This window comes from Hemicordylus capensis, chromosome 1 (genome assembly GCF_027244095.1).
Source record: "Hemicordylus capensis ecotype Gifberg chromosome 1, rHemCap1.1.pri, whole genome shotgun sequence".
Taxonomy (NCBI): Eukaryota; Metazoa; Chordata; class Lepidosauria; order Squamata; family Cordylidae; genus Hemicordylus; species Hemicordylus capensis.
Window position 1 is genome coordinate 11,377,647 of NC_069657.1, and position 21,693 is coordinate 11,399,339.

At 48.6% G+C, this 21,693-nt stretch overlaps 1 protein-coding gene across 2 annotated transcripts in view; it reads left to right on the forward strand.

Moving 5' to 3' along the window:
* DAAM1 (dishevelled associated activator of morphogenesis 1) overlaps window positions 1–21,693 on the forward strand; it is a 254,671-nt gene that overhangs the window by 149,494 nt on the left and 83,484 nt on the right. For both annotated transcript variants that reach the window (XM_053272446.1, XM_053272455.1), the window contains exon 4: window positions 16,289–16,360. In XM_053272446.1, the coding sequence (XP_053128421.1) occupies window positions 16,289–16,360 (72 nt within the window). The remainder of the gene's footprint in view (window positions 1–16,288; window positions 16,361–21,693) is intronic.

Below are 21,693 nucleotides of genomic sequence, written 5' to 3' on the forward strand. Positions count from 1 at the left end.
GAATACCATTGTCTGAACAGTTCTAATCTTTGTAGATATAGACACATCACAGCATCTAAATGTCCTTTCTGCACTAATGTTAGTAACCCACATTAAGCCTAGATGTGCATGATTGTGTGAACTAAGCCATTGTGTTCTGTTAGAATGGAGGTTTCCTTAATAACAGTGTGTGTGTTTGAGGCTTTGGCAACACTGGGGAGTTTCTACTTTAACCAACTTCCTGCCCAAGGCCGAGTAGTTAAAGAGTTCTGGCACATCACTCCCATCTCCCTTGAGGGGATGCCCGTTAATGCCTGATGGGTCTATAAAAACGCCGTTGCCGATTTCACCTCAAACAAGCCCTCTAACAGTCCTGTTCTCTGCCATTCCACAAAACGTCCTATTCCATAAAACGTCCTTCTCTTTTTATTCTTCCCCATGACTGTGCTTTGGCCTTTCCTATCTGCTTAGTCTCCCAGGAAATATTTCCCATCAACCTCTGTCCTCCAGGCACACAGCAGCACCAGATGGATTGAAAGGGAGGGAGGTCAGGCCCGGGCTAATAGCCTATTGCCATTCAGTGACACTTCCTCTGTAATCAATGAAGCATCTTTGGTTGTCTCTTCCCTGCCCATTTCACATCTTGTAATTGAAATGAACAGAGACCTTTTTGAGGCTTAGGATAATATCTGGCCTTTGTATAACCTGATCTGCTAATCCAGATCGATCCCCAGGGAAGTGGAGTGAGAAATGGGAAATCTCTCCATTAGATGATGAACAGCATTCCTGGTGCTGTTGGAAGACGCTAATATGGGGAAAGGAGGGGATGAGGAAGGGAAGATCTTGGGAAACGGTATCTGGAAAGATCAAATGAAGCAACACAATTAAGCATAATGACAAGCGATGCGAATATTTCTGTGTGCTTCCTTTTTTCGGTGCTACCGGTGTCCAAAGCAGTTTGGTATGCATTTGTATTGGGGTAGGGGATAGACGGATTCTGCGAGGACAGCTTGATCAATGGCCATTAGCCAAGGAAGCTAAATGGAACCTCTAGTGTCAGAGGAAGTGTGCTACAGAATTAGAACCAGTTGCTGAGAGGCAAACAGCATGGAGGGCTACTGTCTTAGTTCCTTGATTGTGGGCTTCCTCTGGCGTTGTCGGGCTGGCCAGGGTGGACTGAGAGGGAGGTTTCCCAGCAGGAGGCATGCCACAGGCTGACCAAGGGCACCCCGTTACACCAGCACAACACTACTCTGGGACGCAAGTTCCCGGCTTAGTGGAACTAGCAAGCGCAACATCTTTGCATTAGTGCAGCGTTCATCTGCATCTTGGCCAATGTTTCATTCTTTACCCAACCTATGTAACATAGGAAACTGCCTTCTACTGAGTACGTTTAGCTCAGTATGGTCTACACAGACTGGCAGCGGCTTCTCCAAGGCTGCAGAGAAGCTGCTGCCAGTCTGGGTAGGCAATACTGAGCTGGATGGACCAATGGTCTGACTCAGTAGATGGCAGCTTCCTGAGTTCCTTGTCTTGACGCAAGTGATCCTCACAGCATCTTTTAGGAGTGAGTTCCTCCCTTTCTATGCTGTTCACAATTAACCTGCAAAATTGGATACTGGGCCTAGAGCAGCTTCTTTCATAAGCTTACAAAATTTGCTCCTGTTGTCTGTCAGTGAGTTGTCTAAGCCCTGTCTTAAAAGAGATCAGGCCTTCTGGCCGCACTTAAATATTAATGAAATGCTGACAAGAGCACCTGTCGTTTGAATTAGGATGGCAAACATCCTTCCCTTTCAAATATCAACATAGCAAAGACGTGGGTGACTTTCTAACTGTGTTGCATTTTGATCGATTTGGCAAGTTCTGGGCTTTAAAAAACAAAAACAAAACCAGAATACCTGGCAAGGCTGATTTCCAGGGCGATAATGCTGGATTCTTCCCTTGCAGTCAGCCTCCTGTTCTAGCAGGCATCTAGTCCCTACCTAGTTAGATGAGACAGAAGCTGTCATGCAGTCAGGAGCTGTTGGGTACTCGTAAATAATTATAGTAACGTTAAACCAGGAAAGCCCTTTGTGTCCTCTGCTAGCAAGTGATGATCTGTCAAGGAGCTGTCAGGCTTTCATGCCTTGCCTGCATTTAATTCAGTGGTGCATCTTGGAGTGTTGCCAGCCATCTGGGGGTTGTCTGGGTATTGTTCATTGTTCCTTTTTTTTGGATCGGTGGTTTTCAGACTTTGTACACTTGGGGAACCTTTTTCACTTTGTCTCCTTAGCGGTCCATGCATACTGTAAAGCAGGGGGTCCTCTTTCAGGAAGTACTTTTTCAGGAAGTACTGTTTCACACAATGCATCATTAACCTATGGAATTCTCTGCCACAAGATGTGGTGACAGCCACCAGCATGGATAGCTTTAAGAAGGGTGTAGATAAATCCACGGAGAAGTCTATCACTGGCTACTAGTCTGAGATTATAGGCCACCTCCAGCCTCAAAGGCAGGATGCCTCTGAGTACCAGTTGCAGGGGAGTAACAGTGGGAGAGAGGGCCTCAACTCCTGCCTGTGGCTTCCACTGGCATCTGTTGGGCCCCTGTGGAAAACAGGATGCTGGACTAGATGGGCTTCCTTGGGCCTGATCCAGCAGGGGTGCAGTTATGTCCTTATGTTCTCAGACTTTGTAGCTGCAGAGCAGCAAGTTTCCACAAGGGCTTCTCCACCATGGAACGCAAGCATGTTGTAGAGGAGTCCAAGGCATTGGCTTGCCTGTGCCATAAACTCTGCGTTGGCCAACCCTATAGGGCCTCATTGCATCTTTATATGCAGATTATAAGGCTTGTCATTTGAACATAGACAGCTGCCTTTTACTGAGAGTCAGACCATTGGTCTACCTAGCTCAGTATTGTTTGCGCGAACTGGCAGCAGCTCTCCAAGGTGAGAGTGTCTCCCAGCCCTGCCTGGAAATGCCAGGCATTGAACCTGGGACCTTCTGCATGCAAGCGGGTTTTCAAACATGGCCCCATCCCTTGAGGGGAATATCATGCAGCAGCTGGTGCTCACGTGTCTCCCATCTAAATGCAAACCAAGGCAGACCCTGCTTAGCCAAGGAGACAATTCGTGCTCACTGCCACAAGACCAGCTCTCCTCCCTGTCATCTTTTGAAAGGGCAAAAATATGGGGTGAAAATTAGGGGTGTGTCCGAACCGGTCTGGAGGCCATTCTAATGGCCTCCGAACTGCCGGACCGGTTCGGACTGGGCCGGTCTGGGTCCCGGTGGGGGGGTCTCACTTTAAGGGCGGGAGGGCTTGCTTACCCCTCCCGCCTCTTTGCCCCCGTCAGAGGCCGTAATCTATGGTAAAATTGGGGCACTGGAAACCAGCCGCCCCAGCCGCCGCCGCTTCCGCCGCCCCCCCCCCCCGTGAGCAGATTAGAGAAGGAAAGGCTACTCCCCACCCGCCACCCCCCCACGAGTGCTCACCAAGTTTAAAGAAATTAGAGAGGAGCTCGCGAACAGAGCTCCTCTCTTATCGAAGCCTCCGGCCCAACTGGGGCTCTGGGCGCGCGCGCACGCGCGCTAGAGCTCTTTATCCGCTAGAGCTTTTGCCGGAGGCCCGGTCTACCCGCTGGGAAGAAGCCGGGTAGACCGGGCCTCTGGCGATCGGAGGCCCAGCGGGTAGACCGGGCCTCCGATCGCCAGAGGCCTGGTCTACCCGGCGGGTAGACCGGGCCTCCAGCAAAAGCTCTAGCAGATAAAGAGCTCTAGCGCGCGTGCGCACGCGCCCAAGGCCCCAGTTGGGCCGGAGGCTTCGATAAGAGAGGAGCTCTGTTCGCGAGCTCCTCTCTAATTTCTTTAAACTTGGTGAGCACTCGCGGGGGGGTGGCGGGCGGCAGGGCAGCAGTAGCCTTTCCTTCTCTAATCTGCTCACGGGGGGGGGCGGCGGAAGCGGCGGCAGCTGGGGCAGCTGGTTTCCAGCGCCCCAATTTTACCATAGATTACGGCCACTGGCGGGGGCAAAGAGGCGGGAGGGGTAAACAAGCCCTCCCCGCCCTAAAATGCAGGCCCCCCTTCGGTGCTGGTCCGGACTGCTCCGGACCATGCACATCCCTAGTGAAAATCAACGTACATGCACTTATCCTAAATGGATACATTGTACTTATTGCAAATGTCCAGGATTTAAGTCAATGTAGGTTGCCTTTTAAGGTTTGCAGAAGCAGTGCATGTGCCCTGGAACAGTGAGAGTGAAGGAGAGCTGGTCTTGTGCTAGCAAGCATGACTTTAGCTAAGCAGGGTCAGCCCTGGTTGCATATGAATGGGAGACGTGATGTGTGAGCACTGTAACAAATTCCCCTTAGGGGATGGAGTCGCTCTGGGAAGAGCAGAAGGTTCCAAGTTCCCTCCCTGGCAGCATCTCCAAGATAGGGCTGAGAGAGATGCCTGCCTGCAACCTTGAAGAAGCCTCTGCCAGTCTGTGAAGACAATACTGAGCTAGATAAACTAATTGTCTGACTCAGTATACGGCAACTTCCTTTCCTAAGACTTTGAGAATGCCTCAAAGTCTGAGTATTGTCAGTCTCTGTCATAGAAGAGGGATAGCTAGTCGTTTATGAAAAAGCAGCAACCGCCCTTTAACTTTTAAATTCCATCGCTGACAAATTGCATAAGGGTATGTGAATCCAGTAATGTTGAGTGCATGTAAGTTGTACAAACTGTGCAAATTCCAAAACTGTATAAGTGATGTTACACAAGAGTAAGCCCACTGGAAATAATGAGTTTACCCTTGTGTTACATTTGTGCAGCTTGCATGCATGTGGCATTACTGGGCTGACAGACCCTCCCATGCTTTGCCAAGCCTTTTGGGTCCTGCTGAGCTGGAAATGGGAAAAGGGGTTTTCTAAGATGTATAGGGCTCTTGCTACATATGGATTAAAAATGGAAAAAGCTGCCACCGAGTGAGATGAAAAAGATGAGGGTGGTGGTATTCACTTGTTTTAGAAGCAAAGTGGGGAAAGCAACCTAAAGGGCAATTAATTCAGGTGAGGAATGGATTTTGGGAAGGGGGCATCTGGGAAATAAGTTATTGGGGGGAGGGATTCTTGGAAATGGAATTTATAGGGATCTTGGAGGGAAATGAATCTTTTAAAGAGAAAATACTTTCAGTATATGTGCAAAATAGGGATTACTGGATTTTATTGTTGAATAAGAAGAGCCTTGCTGCATCAGACCAAGGTTCCATCTAGACCAGTATTCTGTCTCCATTAGTGGCTAGCCAGAAACATCTGGGAAGCAGCAACTAGAGAGGAAAGCAAGAGGAGAGCTGGTCTTGTGGTAGATTGCCTGAATTGTCACCATAGCTAAGGAGGGTCTGCCCTGGTTGCATGTGAATGGGAGACTAGACGTGTGAGCACTGGAAGAGATTCCCCTCAGGGGATGGAGCTGCTCTGGGAAGAGCAGAAGGACGGAGGGGTGAAAGGGGGTGGGGGGAAACACTACACACATGCTTCTCCACACCGTTCAAACACCAGCTCCCCCCTCCTCAGGTGGATCACAGAATCCCCTGGGGAGAATGGTGCCTTTTTTTCCCCCGGGGGAGGGGGGCACACCCCTACTCCGCATTTCAAACAACAGCCTCCCACACAGTGGTGCATACAAAGGGGAAGCATAACTGTTTTTCCTGACCTGGACAGATGAGCAGAGACAGAGAAGAAATCTCTGGGCGGGCTGCCCACTGGGCCAGTGTGAGCATCACTCCAAGAGGACGAGGCTGCTGCAAGCATGACTTGGCCATGGCTCTTGGCAGCAAATGGGTCCCTGCTCCCACACATGCACTGCGCTCTGGAAACCAGGCAGTCTCTTGTTGCTGTCCACCATGCCGCACCCCATGGTGGAAGGCCACTTGCTTGCTGACTGGCTGCTCCGCATGTGCTGCACAAGCACACCAAAGCTGCTGTTTCGGGGTCAGGTGGGGGAAGAGTAGGGCTCTCTGCATGCGCAGGAGAGCCTCTGATTGGATGGCCACCGTGGCAAATGCAGCAGCAGCCACTGCTGTGCTCGAGGTGCAGGGAGAACTATCTGGCCGTGTGGCTCTGGTGGCAAATGTTGGCCCCAGACTACGGACATCCCGACATGGAAATAGATGGAGAGGGTTGAAAATATTCATTCATTCATTCATTCATTTTCATTCATTCAATTTCTATACCGCCCTTCCAAAAATGGCTCAGGGCGGTTTCCATAGAGAAATAATAAATAAATAAGATGGATCCCTGTCCCCAAAGGGCTCACAATCTAAAAAGAAACATCAGACAGACACCAGCCAGAGTCACTGGAGGCACTGTGCTGGGGGTGGATAGGGACAGTTACTCACCCCCTGCTCAATAAAGACAATCACCACATTAAAAGGTGCCTCTTTGCCCAGTTACCACTTTTTTGGTGATGGATTCCAACTATTTTTAACCATCCGGACCTGGCAACCCTAGTCACATGCAGGGGGTGTGGCTGGCATCTGCAGGGGGGCTGAACAGGAGCCCACCCTCTCCTAGCTGTGTGCCTGCTGGACAGCATCTTAAATTAATTCCTTCCCCATGTGGAAATGCACAGAGACAGATGTCAGTGCCATTTTAGTGGAAGGACTGCTGTGCTGTGCTGTGCTAGATAGAGACTATTTTAAGGCCCGACGTTGTTCCTCCTCCTATACTTCACGCTCCGATGCGTATCCTGCTCCTTGTGGCGGTACAACCTTCCCTGGATCCCAGTGGGAAATGAATGGCATTCCTTGGCTTAAACAGGGGGTGTTAAATTTCTTGACAGTTGTGGAAGCGTCTTTCCTACAACGGATGACTTCAGCCAACCAAGCCAGGTTTTGGCAGGCAGGAGTTTTAATGTGTGCTGTAAATGGGGCCAGAAATGTAACGGAGATTGGCAGCTATAAATATATAAGATCCCCGCGGTTGCTGGGGGGTGGGTGGGGGGAATTAAAGCACAGGCTTTTCTTTCCAAGACAGACTGTGTTTTTTATGAGGAGCAAACTTGCTTCCTCCATTCAACATGAGTTGCTGAACACATTTGATGATTGGGTGTGGGCAAAAGGAGCGTAGCTTGACTCTGCTGCCAATGCTTTATCCATTTCAGTTTTGTTCGGTCTATAACCAGTATAGCAACAATAAATTCACTACATAAACACCACACATTTATAACAACATAACGCAGTCCCCTTTCTACCTTCTACTAATTGTTAAGTCAATTGCGTCTTACACAAACTGCAACTCAGAAATTAGCCACACCACAAAGTTATCTCCGATTTCTGATCTGCCAACGTTACACACGCAACGTTTCCAGTCGCCCTGGTAAGGACGACAAAAGGGGTATTATAAATATGTTACGAATCCTTTGATAAAACTTACAATTTTAAAATTATATGCTCAGTTGTCTCAAAGCACAGGGGCAGACTCTTTGAATGGTATATTCAAAAAATTTCAAAATCCTTGCTGTATCAAGTATGCATCTTATTTAAGGAAAGGTATGGTGCAGTGGAGAAGTAACTTGCCTAGGGAGCAAGAGGTTGCTGGTTCGAATCCCTGCTGGTATGTTTCCCAGACTATGGGAAACACCTATATCGGGCAGCAGCGATATAGGAAGATGCTGAAAGGCCTCGTCTCATATTGCGCGGGAGATGGCAATAGTAAACCCCTCCTGTATTCTACCAAAGACAACCACAGGGCTCTGTGATCGCCAGGAGTCAACATGGACTCAACGGCTCAACTTTACTTGGCTTACTTTATAATACTATTGGGGGAGAGCAGGTTACGTTTTTGTTGCATGTACTTGGAGATATTTTGTGGTGCTGGTCAGCTCCATATACAAGCTGCTGCCTGGAGGAACTTTCTGGGCAGGGAGGGTTCCTTCAGCTCTTCCCGCTCAGGGATGGCCTACCAAGGTTTCCTGTTGAGGCTAGGACCCATCTTTTCTGGGTGGCAGTTGTGTCTGAGTTCCCATCGTCATCCTTTGATTCCTAGCTCCACCTTACCACTGTCTGGCTTCAACCCTGTGTAGGAATTGTTTGATTGATTGATTGATTGATTTCTATACCACCCTTCCAAAAATGGCTCAGGGTAGTTTACACAGAGAAATAACAAATAAATAAGATGGACCCGTGACCCCAAAGGGCTCACAATCTAAAAAGAAACATAAGATAGACACCAGCAACAGTCACTAGAGGTACTGTGCTGTGGGTGGATAGGGCCAGTTACTCTCCCGCTGCTAAATAAAGAGAATCACCACGTTAAAAGGTGCCTCTTTACCAATTTAGCAGGGAATTATTGATTACCAATACAGTTGGACCTCATTATGCATGGGGGTTCCATTCCTGCATAGTACCGCAGATAACGATACCATGGATAATGAGTCATTGAGTCTATAGGAACACGGGGGTTAGGTTTCCAGACTAAAAAAACAACCACCACCAAAGGCCCACAAAAATGGGCTAAATAAAGTGCCCTACCATGCTCTGCGGGTCTCCTGGTATTCAGTAATGCTGCCCACAACAGCTCCAAATGGCCCCAAAAATCGTGGATTTAAAATAAATTTTATATATGTATATTTTAAAATAAATTTTATATATATCTGAAATGAGCCACAAAATGGCTCCCACAGACAAAATGGTGGCCAGAAATGACATCTGCAGTCACTTCCAGCCCTCTAGTACCTGCGGATACTTGGGTTTTGACCCTGTTGTATCTGCGGATAATGAAGCTGGATGTCAATTAGACACCCGTGAATACACTAAACTGCAGATATAGAATTTACATATAACGAGGTTCTCCTGTATATTAACTCCCCCGATAGCTTTGCCTGGCCATGCCTTAGCAATAGGGCTCAGGTTCTTGTTCAGCTTTTTGCCCACTGTTTAGGAAGTGAAGCAAAACTCAAAGGCTAGAAGTTAAAGGTTTATTAGATATATCACCACTCTAGGTGACCTGCAGAACAGAGTCCAGCAACACAGAAAAGAAAAACCCCAAAGCAATGATCACAAAACTGGGTGGCCAGATCATGAACCGGAGACAGAGGTGCACCTAGGTAATTTTGGAGCCTGGACCTAAAGGCCTTTGGAGGCCCTCCTCCCCTGCAAATGAAGTATCATCATGCTCAGCTGGGCAACCACACCACCTGGCACAAACGAAAGAGGATTTGGAGGGGCCCAGAGGCTGTGGAGGCCCTGGACTTTGGGTTAGAAGTCCAGGGGTAAGAGCGCCTCTGACCAGAGACCCTGTGTGAATCTGATTGTCATATTCACACAGGATCTCTGGTTCATGATCTGACCCCCCAATTGCTTTTGGAGTGTTTCTTAGTTACTTTTCTGTGTTGCTGGACTCTGATCTTCAGACTACCTGGAGTGGTGAGATATCTAAAAAAACCTTAATTTTTATCCTTTGAGTTTCTAAGCAGTGAGCAAACGGCTGAACAGAGGCCTTAAACCTTATAGCTAAGCTCTGGCCAGGCAAGGCTATTGCGGAGTTAATAAACTGGTTAATTGATAATTCCTATACCTGACCATAGGATAAGACCTAAGAGTTGGAAAGAGTCAGGGCACAGAATTTTCTTTCTTTAAAAAAAAAAGGGGGGGGGGGCTTTAAGGGTGCAGCCAAAGCCTTCTATTTCGAGTGAATGCATTTGATGTTATTTATTTATTATTATTTATTATTTATTTATTGCATTTATAAACTGCCCCATCCAGAGGCTCTGGGCGGTGTACAATAACTTCTAAAAAGACATAAAACCCACAATTAAAACGATGCTAAAACAATATAAAAACAATTCAAAAATGATTAAAACTATTTAAAACCAATTAAAATACTTTTAACAACAACTACACTTTATAAGCCTTGGAAGGCCAGGCCAAATAAATAGGTTTTTAGGGCTCTCTTAAAGGCTGACAGCGAGCCTAAACTGTGGATATCTGCTGGGAGTGCATTCCATAGACCAGGAGCAGCTGCAGAAAGGCCTGGTTCCGAGTCGCCACCAGATGTACTGGTGGTAACTGGAGACAGACCTCTCCAGATGACCTCAACGAGCGATGGGGATCATACTGAAGAAGGTGCTCTCTAAGGTAACCTGGACCCCAGCCGTTCAGGGCTTTAAAGGTAATAACCAGCACTTTGTATTTCGCCCGGAAACTTATTGGCAGCCAGTGCAGCTGTTTCAAGACAGGCATAATATGGTCTCTCCGGGCTACCCCAGAGACCAATAGGGCTGCTGCATTTTGGACTAACTGAAGTTTCCGAACTACGCACAAAGGCAGCCCCACGTAGAGCACATTGCAGTAGTCAAGCCTGGAGGTTACCAGCTGATGCACCACTGTTTTGAGATCATTCTCTTCAAGGAATGGACGCAGCTGTCGAAACATCTGAAGCTGATAGAAAGCGCTCCTGGCCATAGCCTCCACCTGAGATACCATGGTGAGGCCAGGATCCAAGAGCACTCCCAAGCTGAGTACCTGTTCGTTCTGGGGGAGTGTAACCCCATCCAGTACAGGAAGATCTAACTCATCCCTTAAATTACGATCCCCCACAATGAGCACCTCCGCCTTGCTTGGATTCAGCTTCAATTTGTTATCCCTCATCCAGCCCATTACTGCCCGTAGGCAGGCATTTAGGGAGTGAATGCCATTTCCTGATGAAGATGGTGATGATGATAAGGAGAAATAGATTTGGGTGTCATCAGCATACGGATAACACCCTGCACCAAATCTCCTGATGACCTCACCCAGCGGTTTCATGTAAATATTAAAAAGCATTGGTGACAAAATGGAGCCCTGAGGGACTCCATATAATAGCTCCCATTTTAAAGAGGAACTGTCACCAAGCTCCACCATCTGGAATCTGCCTGAGAGATAGGAGCGGAACCACCGCAAAGCAGAGCCTCCTATCCCCAATTCCCCCAGGCGATCCAGAAGGATACCGTGGTCGATGGTAACGAACGCCGCCAAGAGATCCAAAAGAACCAACAGAGTCACACTCCCTCTGTCGATTCTCCGGTAAAGGTCATCCATCAGGCTGACCAAGGCAGACTCAACCCCATAGCCCGCTCTAAAGCCAGTTTGAAATGGGTCTAGATAATCGGTTTCCTCCCAAACCGCCTGGAGCTAGTTAGCCACCACTCTCTCAATCACCTTACCCAACCATGGGAGATTGGAGACCGGCCTATAACTGTCCATCACTGAGGGATCTAGGGAAGGCTTCTTAAGAAGTGGTCTAATAATTCCCTCCTTCAAACAAGGAGGCATCCTACCCTCCCTCAGTGATGAGTTAATGATATTAACCAAGCCATCCTCAACAATCTCCCTGCTAGATAAAAGCAGCCAAGTCGGGCAAGGATCCAGAGAACAAGTGGTAGGGCGCACCGCCCCAAGCAGCTTGTCCACGTCATCAGGCATCACAGATTGAAACTGATCCAATCTAATACTCCCTGTTATCTTCAATGTAAGTTGGAGGCAGCAGGTGGGTACTATGAAGAATGGATAGCCTGAGAGGAAATTGTAAAGACATCATTTATTTGTTCTTTTCAAAGAATGCTGGATTGCTGTTCTTGAGAGAGACTTTAATTGCAGTAGAGAAACCAGGGGGGTCAGTGCCCTAAAGATTTTGCTGAGAGCTGAAAACCAGGGTATGCTTGAGACCCCTTGGATAGCAGTAATCCTGAAGGACTGAAACCCATGCTTTCCAGAAGCAGAAAACTGTGATTTGCTAGTGATAAAATATTCTGTGTGCATCAGCTGAGAGGAGCCTCCACTGCCTTTCCTATGGAGTATTCTGCCTCCTTTTTTTTCTTTTTTGTGGTTGCAGGAGAAAGTCAGTGTGTAAAGTCAGGGAGTGTATTTTCGCTCCACTGCATTTTCAGCTGAGAGGCCAAAGAAAAAAGAATCCATTGGTGCAAAAATAAGGTTCTCCTTTAACTTGTTTCACGATCAATGACCTACACCCACTGTACTTGTTTGCACTAGTTCAGTGAGGTTCACAACCTGTTTCTCATCTCCTATGTTTTTCAGGGAACTATTGCACAAGAGCACAATTTTGATCTTCCCTGTGACTTCATGCAACTATGTGATTTTTTTGCACTAGTACAACTTTGTTCATTGCACAAACACCTGGTTCGTCTGAAAATCAGTCAGTGTTTGTTACTTCAGTTTTCCCCCTATGATGAAGAGCTTGTGCTTGACATGTGTTGGGATCTCTGAGTAAATACTTATTTTTGCACCAGTGGATCATTTTGTTTTGTGTTTGGCTTTGATGCTGCTCTCTTTCTCCTGCCTTCCACTTGGAGGCAATGCTACATGACCACATCATGGTAGGGATGCAAGTGGCACCTGTTCTTTGAAGTAAGTTAGATGCACAGCACATGCTAGATTGCTTAAAAAACAACAACCAAGAAGCTCTGGTGAGAACTAATCTGCCTACTTTGCTTTCACTATACTCTTAGTTGATAACTACCACCTTCACAAATTTGCCCACTTCCCCCTCAAACATTCATGCATCTGCCATCTTTGCAAACTGCGCTGCTGAGGTGTCCCTACTTGTCACCACAACTGTACTAAATTTGGTTCAGATCGGTTCCCACTTGTACCTCAAACATTCACGTGTCCACCATCTTGAATCGGGGTGGATGACATAATCGCAAGCTACATCATTGAGATGTCCTCCCTACGTGTCAATACAACTGGGTCCAAATCGCTCCAGGAATTGTGAAGTTGATAGGGAGACTCGTGGGCACACACACACAAACAGAGCTGGGTGACCTCATAAGCTTACTTTCCTTAAAGGAAAGTAGGCTGAGAAGCAGTGGCAGCCCTGCCGAGTGTTTGACCAACGTGTTTGAGTGTAGACCTTAGGTGGTCCCCGGATGTTGTTGAACTATGGCCGCCATCATCCCCAACTACAGTGGCCAGCAATTTGTGCCTGTAAGTTTCCTCTCCGCAGCTGGGGTATGCTGGGGGTGGCGGGCAGCAGAAGGCAAGAAATTGGTGTCAGGGCAAATCCTCCCACCTCCCCAATGCAATGCCACGGCTCCTATCCATACCCCTTCCCTTGGCCGACCGTTTTGAAATACATGTTGGGAGCTCCAGTTGCAATCCTGGATTTTTGACATCTCGGACTTGGTGTTCCCGCCCCCGAACAAAAAACCAACTCTCCATTCAGTATTATATGCTTCGGCTTGTGGTATGAAAGCATAACTGTTTTCCTTTCCTGTGAACTCGTCACACCAGCCATTGGCTGTTTGCCAGGTGAGCAAGCAAACGGTTTTCTCTCCAAGTGACCTAATTTCCCTCCTGGATTGTTCAGTGATATCCACGGCTGGAGGCAGCTGGTGCTCTCTGCCTTCCCCTAGGACTGAGGGAAATGACCGTGAATTCACCAGCTTTGTAAGCAAGGCTAACTAGTTCACTTGCAGATCTTGGCTTTCTTTCAAGGTATTTGTGGGGGTGTGTGTGTTCTTAATGGATGTGATGCAGCCTGTTGCAGCTAAAGGATCATTTTGTATTGGGAAACCATGGGCACCACAGCTAGGTTGAAACCTGGTTAAGATGTGAGGTTCATTTGACAAAGAGTGCAGGTGCCCTTAGGTTGGTGGACCAGTTCTTGGGGGAAAAATTCCTTTTGTATTGTTGTCTGCCTTCACTACATGTATTCCCCCAGTCCCAAACCATGTGCGATCTGGCAGGCTGTCTTTTGGTGAAGCTTGTCCACCATTACAGTTGCTTTCTTTTATGGGAAAGTGGCCATAGTTCAGTTCTAGAACACTGGCTTTGCATGCAGAACGTCCTGGGTTCAATCCCTGGAAGCATCTTCGGTTAGAACTGGGAGAGGCCCATGGCGTTTTGCTGCCAGTCATTGTAGTCAGGGCTGCACCATTTCAGCCCTCCTGCAGATGTTTGACTACATCTCCCATCATCCCTGACTATTGGCCCCTGTGGCTGGGGATTATGGGAGCTGTAGGCCAACAACTGGGTGAGCCAAAGTTGTGCAGCCCTGGTGTAGTTAATAGTGAGCTCGATGGGCCAATAGTCTGACTTGAGTGGAAGGTGGCTGTGTGTGTGTGTGTGTGTGTGTGTGTGTGTGTGTGTGTGTGTGTGTGTGTGTGTGTGTCATCCTTTGGCTAGACTTTCAGGGAATCCTTAGGCCCCTTTGAAACACAGTTTGAAAAATCACTGGCTTAACACTATTGCAGGTAACCGAAAAGCCAACTTTAAGGCTCACTTTCCAATAGTTGTTTGAAAGGTAGGAAATATACAAGTCAGAAATGAATCTGCTACAATTAAAATGCTCCAAGCTGTAGAACTGAGCACAAATATGCAGCACTGGCTTGAGCTGGGGTCTTGTGTAAAACCTGGCAGCAAAAAGGCTTACAACAGACTCACGGGTAATTTCAGAGTGGACATAATCGTTCAACGAACCAGAGCACTGAAGCACCTTTTTGATCCTGGTTTGGTTCAGTAACCATGGATTGCACAAGTTCCCTGTGTTTGGACAACACTGGAAACTGCAGTTTGCTCCAAGCCACAAATGAAAGGTTTAAACTTCCTCACAGCGGAGGAATGGGCATGTAGCCTAGGCCCTTAATGCTAAGCTCAGCCATAGTTTCATGCTGCATCCCCATCTTGTTGCTGACTTGGTCTCTGGGATGCTGCTCAGAACCCTTCTTCAGGAAAGATAACTCGGGCAATGATCTTAACTATTTTTCAAGCAGGGGCCACTTGGGCAAGAAACCTTCAATGTGAGAGCCGTTTCCCATTGCGCTGACTGACATACAGTACTGTGTTTTTCTCAGTACTGGTGGGGGGTGGCTTTAAGAGAGTTGGAGCCCTTTCTTAAGAGCTCTGGGAAGGGCTACACTTTCTAGCATCCTGTGCATGCCTCCTAAGATGGGCAGGGGGCAAAATGTGGGGGCAGCCCTGGGCAAAGCACATCACTTCAGGGTGGGAATTGTCTTCTCTGCAGGATACCAAGGGGTGACTGTGCAGAATATTAAGCTTTGGCCCAAGCTTCACACAGGCCCAATAAACAATTTGGGGTTGATGGGGGCCGCCACTGGCCCAGGGGCAGAGCCATCATTGGGCGAACGGGTTCAAAGAACCCGGACCGCCACCAGTCGGGGGCCGCGAGCACAGCCCCAGACACGCCGCCCACATAAGACACGGGAGTGTTATTTCCGTCCCAAACAAGGCCATGCGGCCCCATTTGGAACTGGAATCAAACTGCACTGCATTGGCAGCACGGCCAGAATGACTCTCCCTGCCTTAAAGGCAGGGAGAGCCGCTCCTGGTCTCGCTGCCAATGCAGTGGGGCTGATCAACCTCCCTCCCAAACGGGGCTATGCAGCCCTGTTTAGGAGGGAGATTGGCCCACGCTGCATTGGCAGTGCGGCTGGAACAGCTCTCCCTGCCTTTAAGGCAGGGAAGTCACTCCAGCCTGCACTGCCCAATGCAGCACAGGCCAATCTCCCTTCCAAACAAGGCCACACGGTCCCATTTGAGAGGGAGACCACGCCCCCCCGTGTCTGATGTCAGACCAGACGTGGGGGCGTGGTTAGCTGGCCCCCTGCGTCTGATGTCAGACTTGGGGGCGGGGCCAGGGGGCCGCCAGCCTCCCTATACTCCTGACTGGTCCCCCAAGCCTTACAGTGAAGAACACGGAACTCAGGTTTTTCTCCGCAGCAGTGAACCATCTGCTTTGCCTTTTGCCTTCCTAAAGAATTACCTGCAGCTCCAGAAATATATATTTATTGGTTGTTTAACATGCTTAATATGTAGCAGAGATACTTGCCACAGGATGAATGGATTTCCCCTAATTATGTTCTATAAAGGAAAGGTTGTGCCGTTGAGTCGGTGTCGACTCCTGGCGCCCACAGAGCCCTGTGGTTTTCTTGGTAGAATACAGGAGGGGTTTACCATTGCCATCTCTCGCACAGTATGAGATGATGCCTTTCAGCACCTTCCTATATCGCTGCTGCCCGATATAGGAGCTTCCCATACTCTGGGAAACACACCAGCGGGGATTCAAACCAACAGCCTCCTGCTCTCTAGTCAGGTTGCTTCTCTGCTGCACCATTAGGATTATGTTCGATATTTCTTTTTGAAATACCTTGTCAATAATATGCATTACGTGGTGGCTGTCTGCAAATGCCAGGAAGATGAATCAGCAAGCAGAACAGCTCCTTCATTCAATTGCAAGTTATTTGCTTTGCCCATCTACAATACCTATAATACAAGCTGCTTAATTCCAAAGAAAAAACCTGATATTTTCTGACGTTATTCTCTGCATTTGTTTCAGGACCAAGAAGAAAATAAAGGAGCTACAAGCTGGCCGGAGTTCTACATTGATCAGCTTAACTCCATGGCTGCTGTAAGTGGAGTGCTTAAATTATTTTCTAGCTAACATGAAAAAAATGTCCTGGGAATTTGTGTATTCTTACTCACCCCCCAAAATTAAAATTATGCACATGGTACAAGTTAGTGTGCAAATTAACAATAGCTTAATTGATTTGCATGTTTCTGCTTTTTTGCATCAGCAATATAAAGCATCTTAGAAATTAACAAAATATAAATAAAACATTGTCTCTGCTGTCCTAACAAAGTCATGGGAACATAGGAAGCTGCCATACACTGAGTCAGACCATAGGTCCATCTCGCTCAGTATCTATACAGACTGGCAGCGGCTTCTGCAAGGTTGCAGGCAGGAATCTCTCTCAGCCCTATCTTGGAGATGCTGCCAGGGAAGGAACTTGAGACCTTCTGCTCTTCCCAGAGCACCTCCATCCCCTGAGGGGAATCTCTTACAGTGCTCACACTTCTAGTCTCCCATTCAGATGCCACCAGGGCAGACCCTGCTTAGCTAAGGGGACACGTCATGCTTGCTACCACAAGACCAGCTCTCTTCCCTAGCAGAGCTGGGATGGGCAAGGGTTGAGCATGGAGGTGGTTGATCACACACCTCCGAGAAATCCCATCCACATCCTGAGCTTGAACTAGCTAAAAGGTAAGGTAAAGTAAAGTGTGCCGTCAAGTCGATTTCGACTCCCGGCACCCACAGAGCCCTGTGGTTTTCTTTTGGTAGTATGCAGGAGGGGTTGACCATTGCCACCTCCTGCGCAGTATGTTCGCAATGTAGCCAGTTGCGACTCTCCCTGCCTTTAAAAGGCAGGGGTAGTCGTTCCGGCCGCGATGCAAATGCAGCGCTAGCTGATTTAGCTTGGCCCCGTTTGGGACCTAAACTGTGCAGCCCCATTTGGGACCTAAACCATGCCCCTGCATCTGACTTCAGACACAGGAGGCATGTCAGGGGTGCGATGTGCTACCCCTGAGGGGCGACGGCCCAGGTTCTTTGAACCCATTCACTCAATGGTAGCTCCGCCCTCTCTCTCTCTCTCTCTCTCATTAAACTATTGTATTGTTGCATGTAAAGTAAATAGATCCTTCTCACAGATTGCTCCCAATCTGCCACTCTTCCCTCAGGTAGCCCCGTTCCTAAACCCAGGCAGAAAGTGAGGTAGGAGGACAAATGTATGTCTCCTACCTCTGGTTGTCGGGGTACTCATGCCCCTGGCAGCTACTCCTGGACTGCCGGCAGCCATCTTGGCAAGAGAGCCCAGGGGAAGGCGCGACCCAGCAGCTGGGAGGTTTCCCAATGTACTGTGCAGCATGCATGTTGCATTGTGGTTTTCTTGGCGGCCCAGCTTCCTCCCCCCTGCTCCCAATCATCTCTGGTCTTGCTGCAGCGTGTCAGCAGCGGAGCCCAAAAGAGGCTCAGATTGTCTGGAGGCAGGCAGGTAGGAGCCAGCCTCCCCCCAGCCCTCCCCACTTTGGCTGGGTGAATGGGCTTAAATTGCAGGTCTTGCCAGGGTAGCGTGATCCAGTGTAACTCACTGGTATGCTTCACTTGGTGCTCCCTTTTGCATCTAGTGCCAGTTGACAGTTTGAAAATACAATAAAACTAATGCCCCGTCTCGGCTTTGTCCTCGGAGATGCAGCATTTCTGAGAAACTCCCACCAACAACATCCATCCCTGGCTATAGATGTGGAGGGATTCCAGTGTCCCTTTCTGGACATGGCGGGGGAAAGATGAGCAAGCACAGAAGGACAGGCTCCTGCTAAATTTAGTGGCAAGGCTTCCTCTCAAGAGCCAATGTGAGTGCCACTCAAAATCATTCCGTGTGCCACTTTTGGCACCCGTGCCATAGGTTGCCTGTCCCTGTTTGGCACCCGTGCCGTAGGTCAGCCAGGGTGACTAGCTGGGGGCAGCGGGGTGGAAGTTGTTTAGAAAACTTCAGGATGGGCTTTTTCGCCAGCTGTCCAAGCAACTGCAGTTACTCGATGCCAAATGCCTGTTTGTAAATGTGGGGAAGATTTGTTTCCTCAGACCCTCTAATGACTTCAACAAGAGCCCCTTGATCAAAGAGAACAGACACGGCTTGTCTTAAGTGTGCTGATTTACAGGCCCTCTGGGCAAGTGTTACCTAGTTACGCCAACAGGAGCGGAGGGCCTGGCAAGGGCAGATGGAATTTTTACGGAAGGTGATAGGCGGCTTCTTTCGCAACCACAGCATCTGCAATTCCTTTGACAAGGGCGAGTGGAGTAACTGTAGCCTGCAGAGCTGCGCGATGCCTTCCCTGTGTGGGATTCTGGGGGGTCTGAGATCACTGGATGTGCACGGTCCCTTCACGGAGACTGCTCTGCACGTGTGTTAAAGGAGAAGGCTGGAATTTATGCTCACAGGCACTCTCCCTATCAGACACTACACAAATGTTTCTGGAGCCTGGAAAGAAACCTGTACCAGACACCGGCTACCATTATGTTTCCGGGCAAAATACAAAGTGCTGGTTATAACCCAGGGGACCCCCCAAAAGCTTAGATCCAGGGTATTTAAGAGAGCGTCTTCTTCATCATGAGCCCTGCTGCCCAGTGAGATCATCTGGAGAGGTCCATCTGCAGTTGCCACCACCTCGTCTGGTGGCTGCTCAGGATCAGGCCTTCTTTGTTGCCTCTCCGAGATTTCAGAATGCGCTCCCTGCTGAAATAAGAGCCTCCCCATCTCTGGCAGCTTTTAAAGATGCATTTGTTCACCAAGCTTCTTAACTAGAATTTTGGTTTTAATTTTTTTTAACATTTTAATTTTTTTTAATGTTGTTACCGTCCAGACATGCAAGTTTGGGAACATACATTTGTTGTATTCACATTATAACATGTCTACCTTTTATGACCAGACCAGAAGTCCACCTGATCCAGCATCCTGCTTCCTACTGTTGCCTCCAGGTGGCTCACAGGCAGAACATGAAACAAAAACCCCTCCCAGCTATTGTGTCCCACTTAGTGTGTTCATTGGTAGACTGTCTCTAGGCAAAGAGGCTCCATTTAGCTACCATGACTATAGAAACACAGGAAGCTGCCATATACTGAGTCAGACCTTTGGTCCATCTAGCTCAGCATTGTTTACACAGACTGGCCGTGGCTTCTCCAAGGTTGCAGGCGGGAGTCTTTCCCCAGCATTACCTGGAGATGCTGCCAGGGATTGAACCGGGGACCTTCTGCATGCAAAGCAGATGCTCTACCACTGAACTCTGGCCTCATCACCTAGTAACTGTTGGTGAACTTTTCCTCCTCCGTGAATTTGTCTAATCTCTCTTTAAAGCTGTCTAAGACCGAGGCTAATACCACATCTTGTGGAGACGAATTCTATAAATTGCATTTGCTTTTATGTAAACATGCTAGTAGTAGGTGAGGCCCGTCGTTGACCAGGCAGTCATTTTGCATAGATTACACTTATAGGAAAGTTCAAGAAGTTAGGGTTAGGGTTAGGGTAACGTAAATATATGTAATGTAATAGATTTTTCTGCTCCCTCACCCCCACAATTATTTAAACATGTCACCAAGCATATTCTGGTCTAGAACGTGGTGGACTGAGCCACAATTTTGAGGGTAGGTTTTGGAAGAAATTCTGAGTTTCTTCTACATAACAGGAGTGTTGATGCAAAATTTGGTATCTGTAGGTAATTGAGAAGTACAGTATTCAGCATTTCTTCCAAAAAAACCTACCCAAACATTGTTTAAATTTCCACTGTGCATATAAAAAGCAGGGCCATCCTTTGGGCAGGGTGCCCGAAGTGACTGCCCCCAACCCCACGCTCCCCCAGGCCCAGCTCTCTCTCTCTCTCTCTCATATCTCTGCCAACCATCCCTGCACTCTGTCTCCCAGCCAGCTAGCGGGCAGCTGCTGCTCAGAGACGAGGCAAAGGCCCTTCACTCCCCCAAGCTCCACACTCTCTCTTCCCCGACTGCCCGGGCTCTTTCTCTCTCCTTGGACTGGTCCATCCCTTGCTTGCTTGCTCTCTTGCTGCTGCTGCTGCTGCTGTGTGCAGCTCAGAGGAGGCACCCTGCGTGCTTCCTGAGCTTCATGTTGCTTTGGGGCCAACACTCCCCTCCACCCTGCCCAGACGTCACTTCCAGGGATGAGGTGAGTGAGCATGGATGGATGGATGGAGGCACAGAGGCCTCGAGAAAAGAAGCCAGAGAAAATGACCCCTCAACCCACCACCCTCTCTTCCATTTCACTGCCTCCTTCCTTCCTGCCTGCCATGCAGCAAGGGCCAAGAGTAGCTTTTGCAGGATCTCTCTCTCTCCTCTCTCTGAAACATTGTCCCCTTAAAAAGAAAGAAAGAAAGAAAGTCAGACCATCACTTCATACCAGAAGGACATGAAAAAAAGACCAGTTGCTTTGCAGAGGGCTAGGAGAGGGGAAACGGCTCTGTCAGTGTGGGGGGGGGGTGTGTGGAGGGTGGAGAGGTGTTTGCGCGCACCTTGCTTCCTCCAGGCTGTGAGAGGAGGACTCAGGTGCGCTTTGAATCCTCCCTGTGCTCTGGACTGGGGCAGCCACATTGAAGCCCTGCGAATCATCCTGGTTCAGTCTGACACTTCATTGACTGCAGCCAGGAGAAAGCCCAGCTCACCTGCTGCCACCGCAGCCACAGGCTCTTCAGCGACCTCACATGTCACGATCCGCCTCCTGGTGCCCCCACCCCATCCCTCTCCTCCTCTTCCCTCTCCGCACTGGACTCGTGTGTGTTAAGGGAGCCCCGCCTGCTCTGATTTGAGTCCCACACTCCCCTCAGGGCGGCCCTGGTAAAAAGTAGTGCATTCAGCTAATTTCAGTGGCAGGATGGTGCATGCAAAATTTAATATCTGTAGGTCATCGGGATGTATGACTTTATTTCACACAAACCAACCAGTTCTTCAGAGTATACAACAAGATTCGAAACCATCCTTTCAGTTCCATAGTTTCGCCCTCCTCCCCCATTAGCCACCTGGGTTGCTTGCGAAATGCCCGCAATTTGCCAGTTTCTGTGGATAATAAAACTGGGCCGGGTGGTGTGTTTGTGAGAGATAATTCTTTAAAAGTGGTGGTGATTTCCTCTAAAAGCCGTCTCTTGAGCTGGTGATGCAATTGTACAGCTGTCACCAGGACGCTGGAGCCAGAGCTTGCCCCGCAGAGATGTTTTGCCAGTGATGTCATCCTTTCATGCCAGTAATTCACCGTAAAAATCCTATGGGACAAGATTTTCTCTCAAAAGCACAGCTGAAGTGTTTTATGTGCAGCAAGGACCATGAATATTTGCAAGGCGTTTTACGCGTCCAACGGAGCAGTGCCCACATCTGAGGAACAAAAATTTGCTGTTATGCCCAGA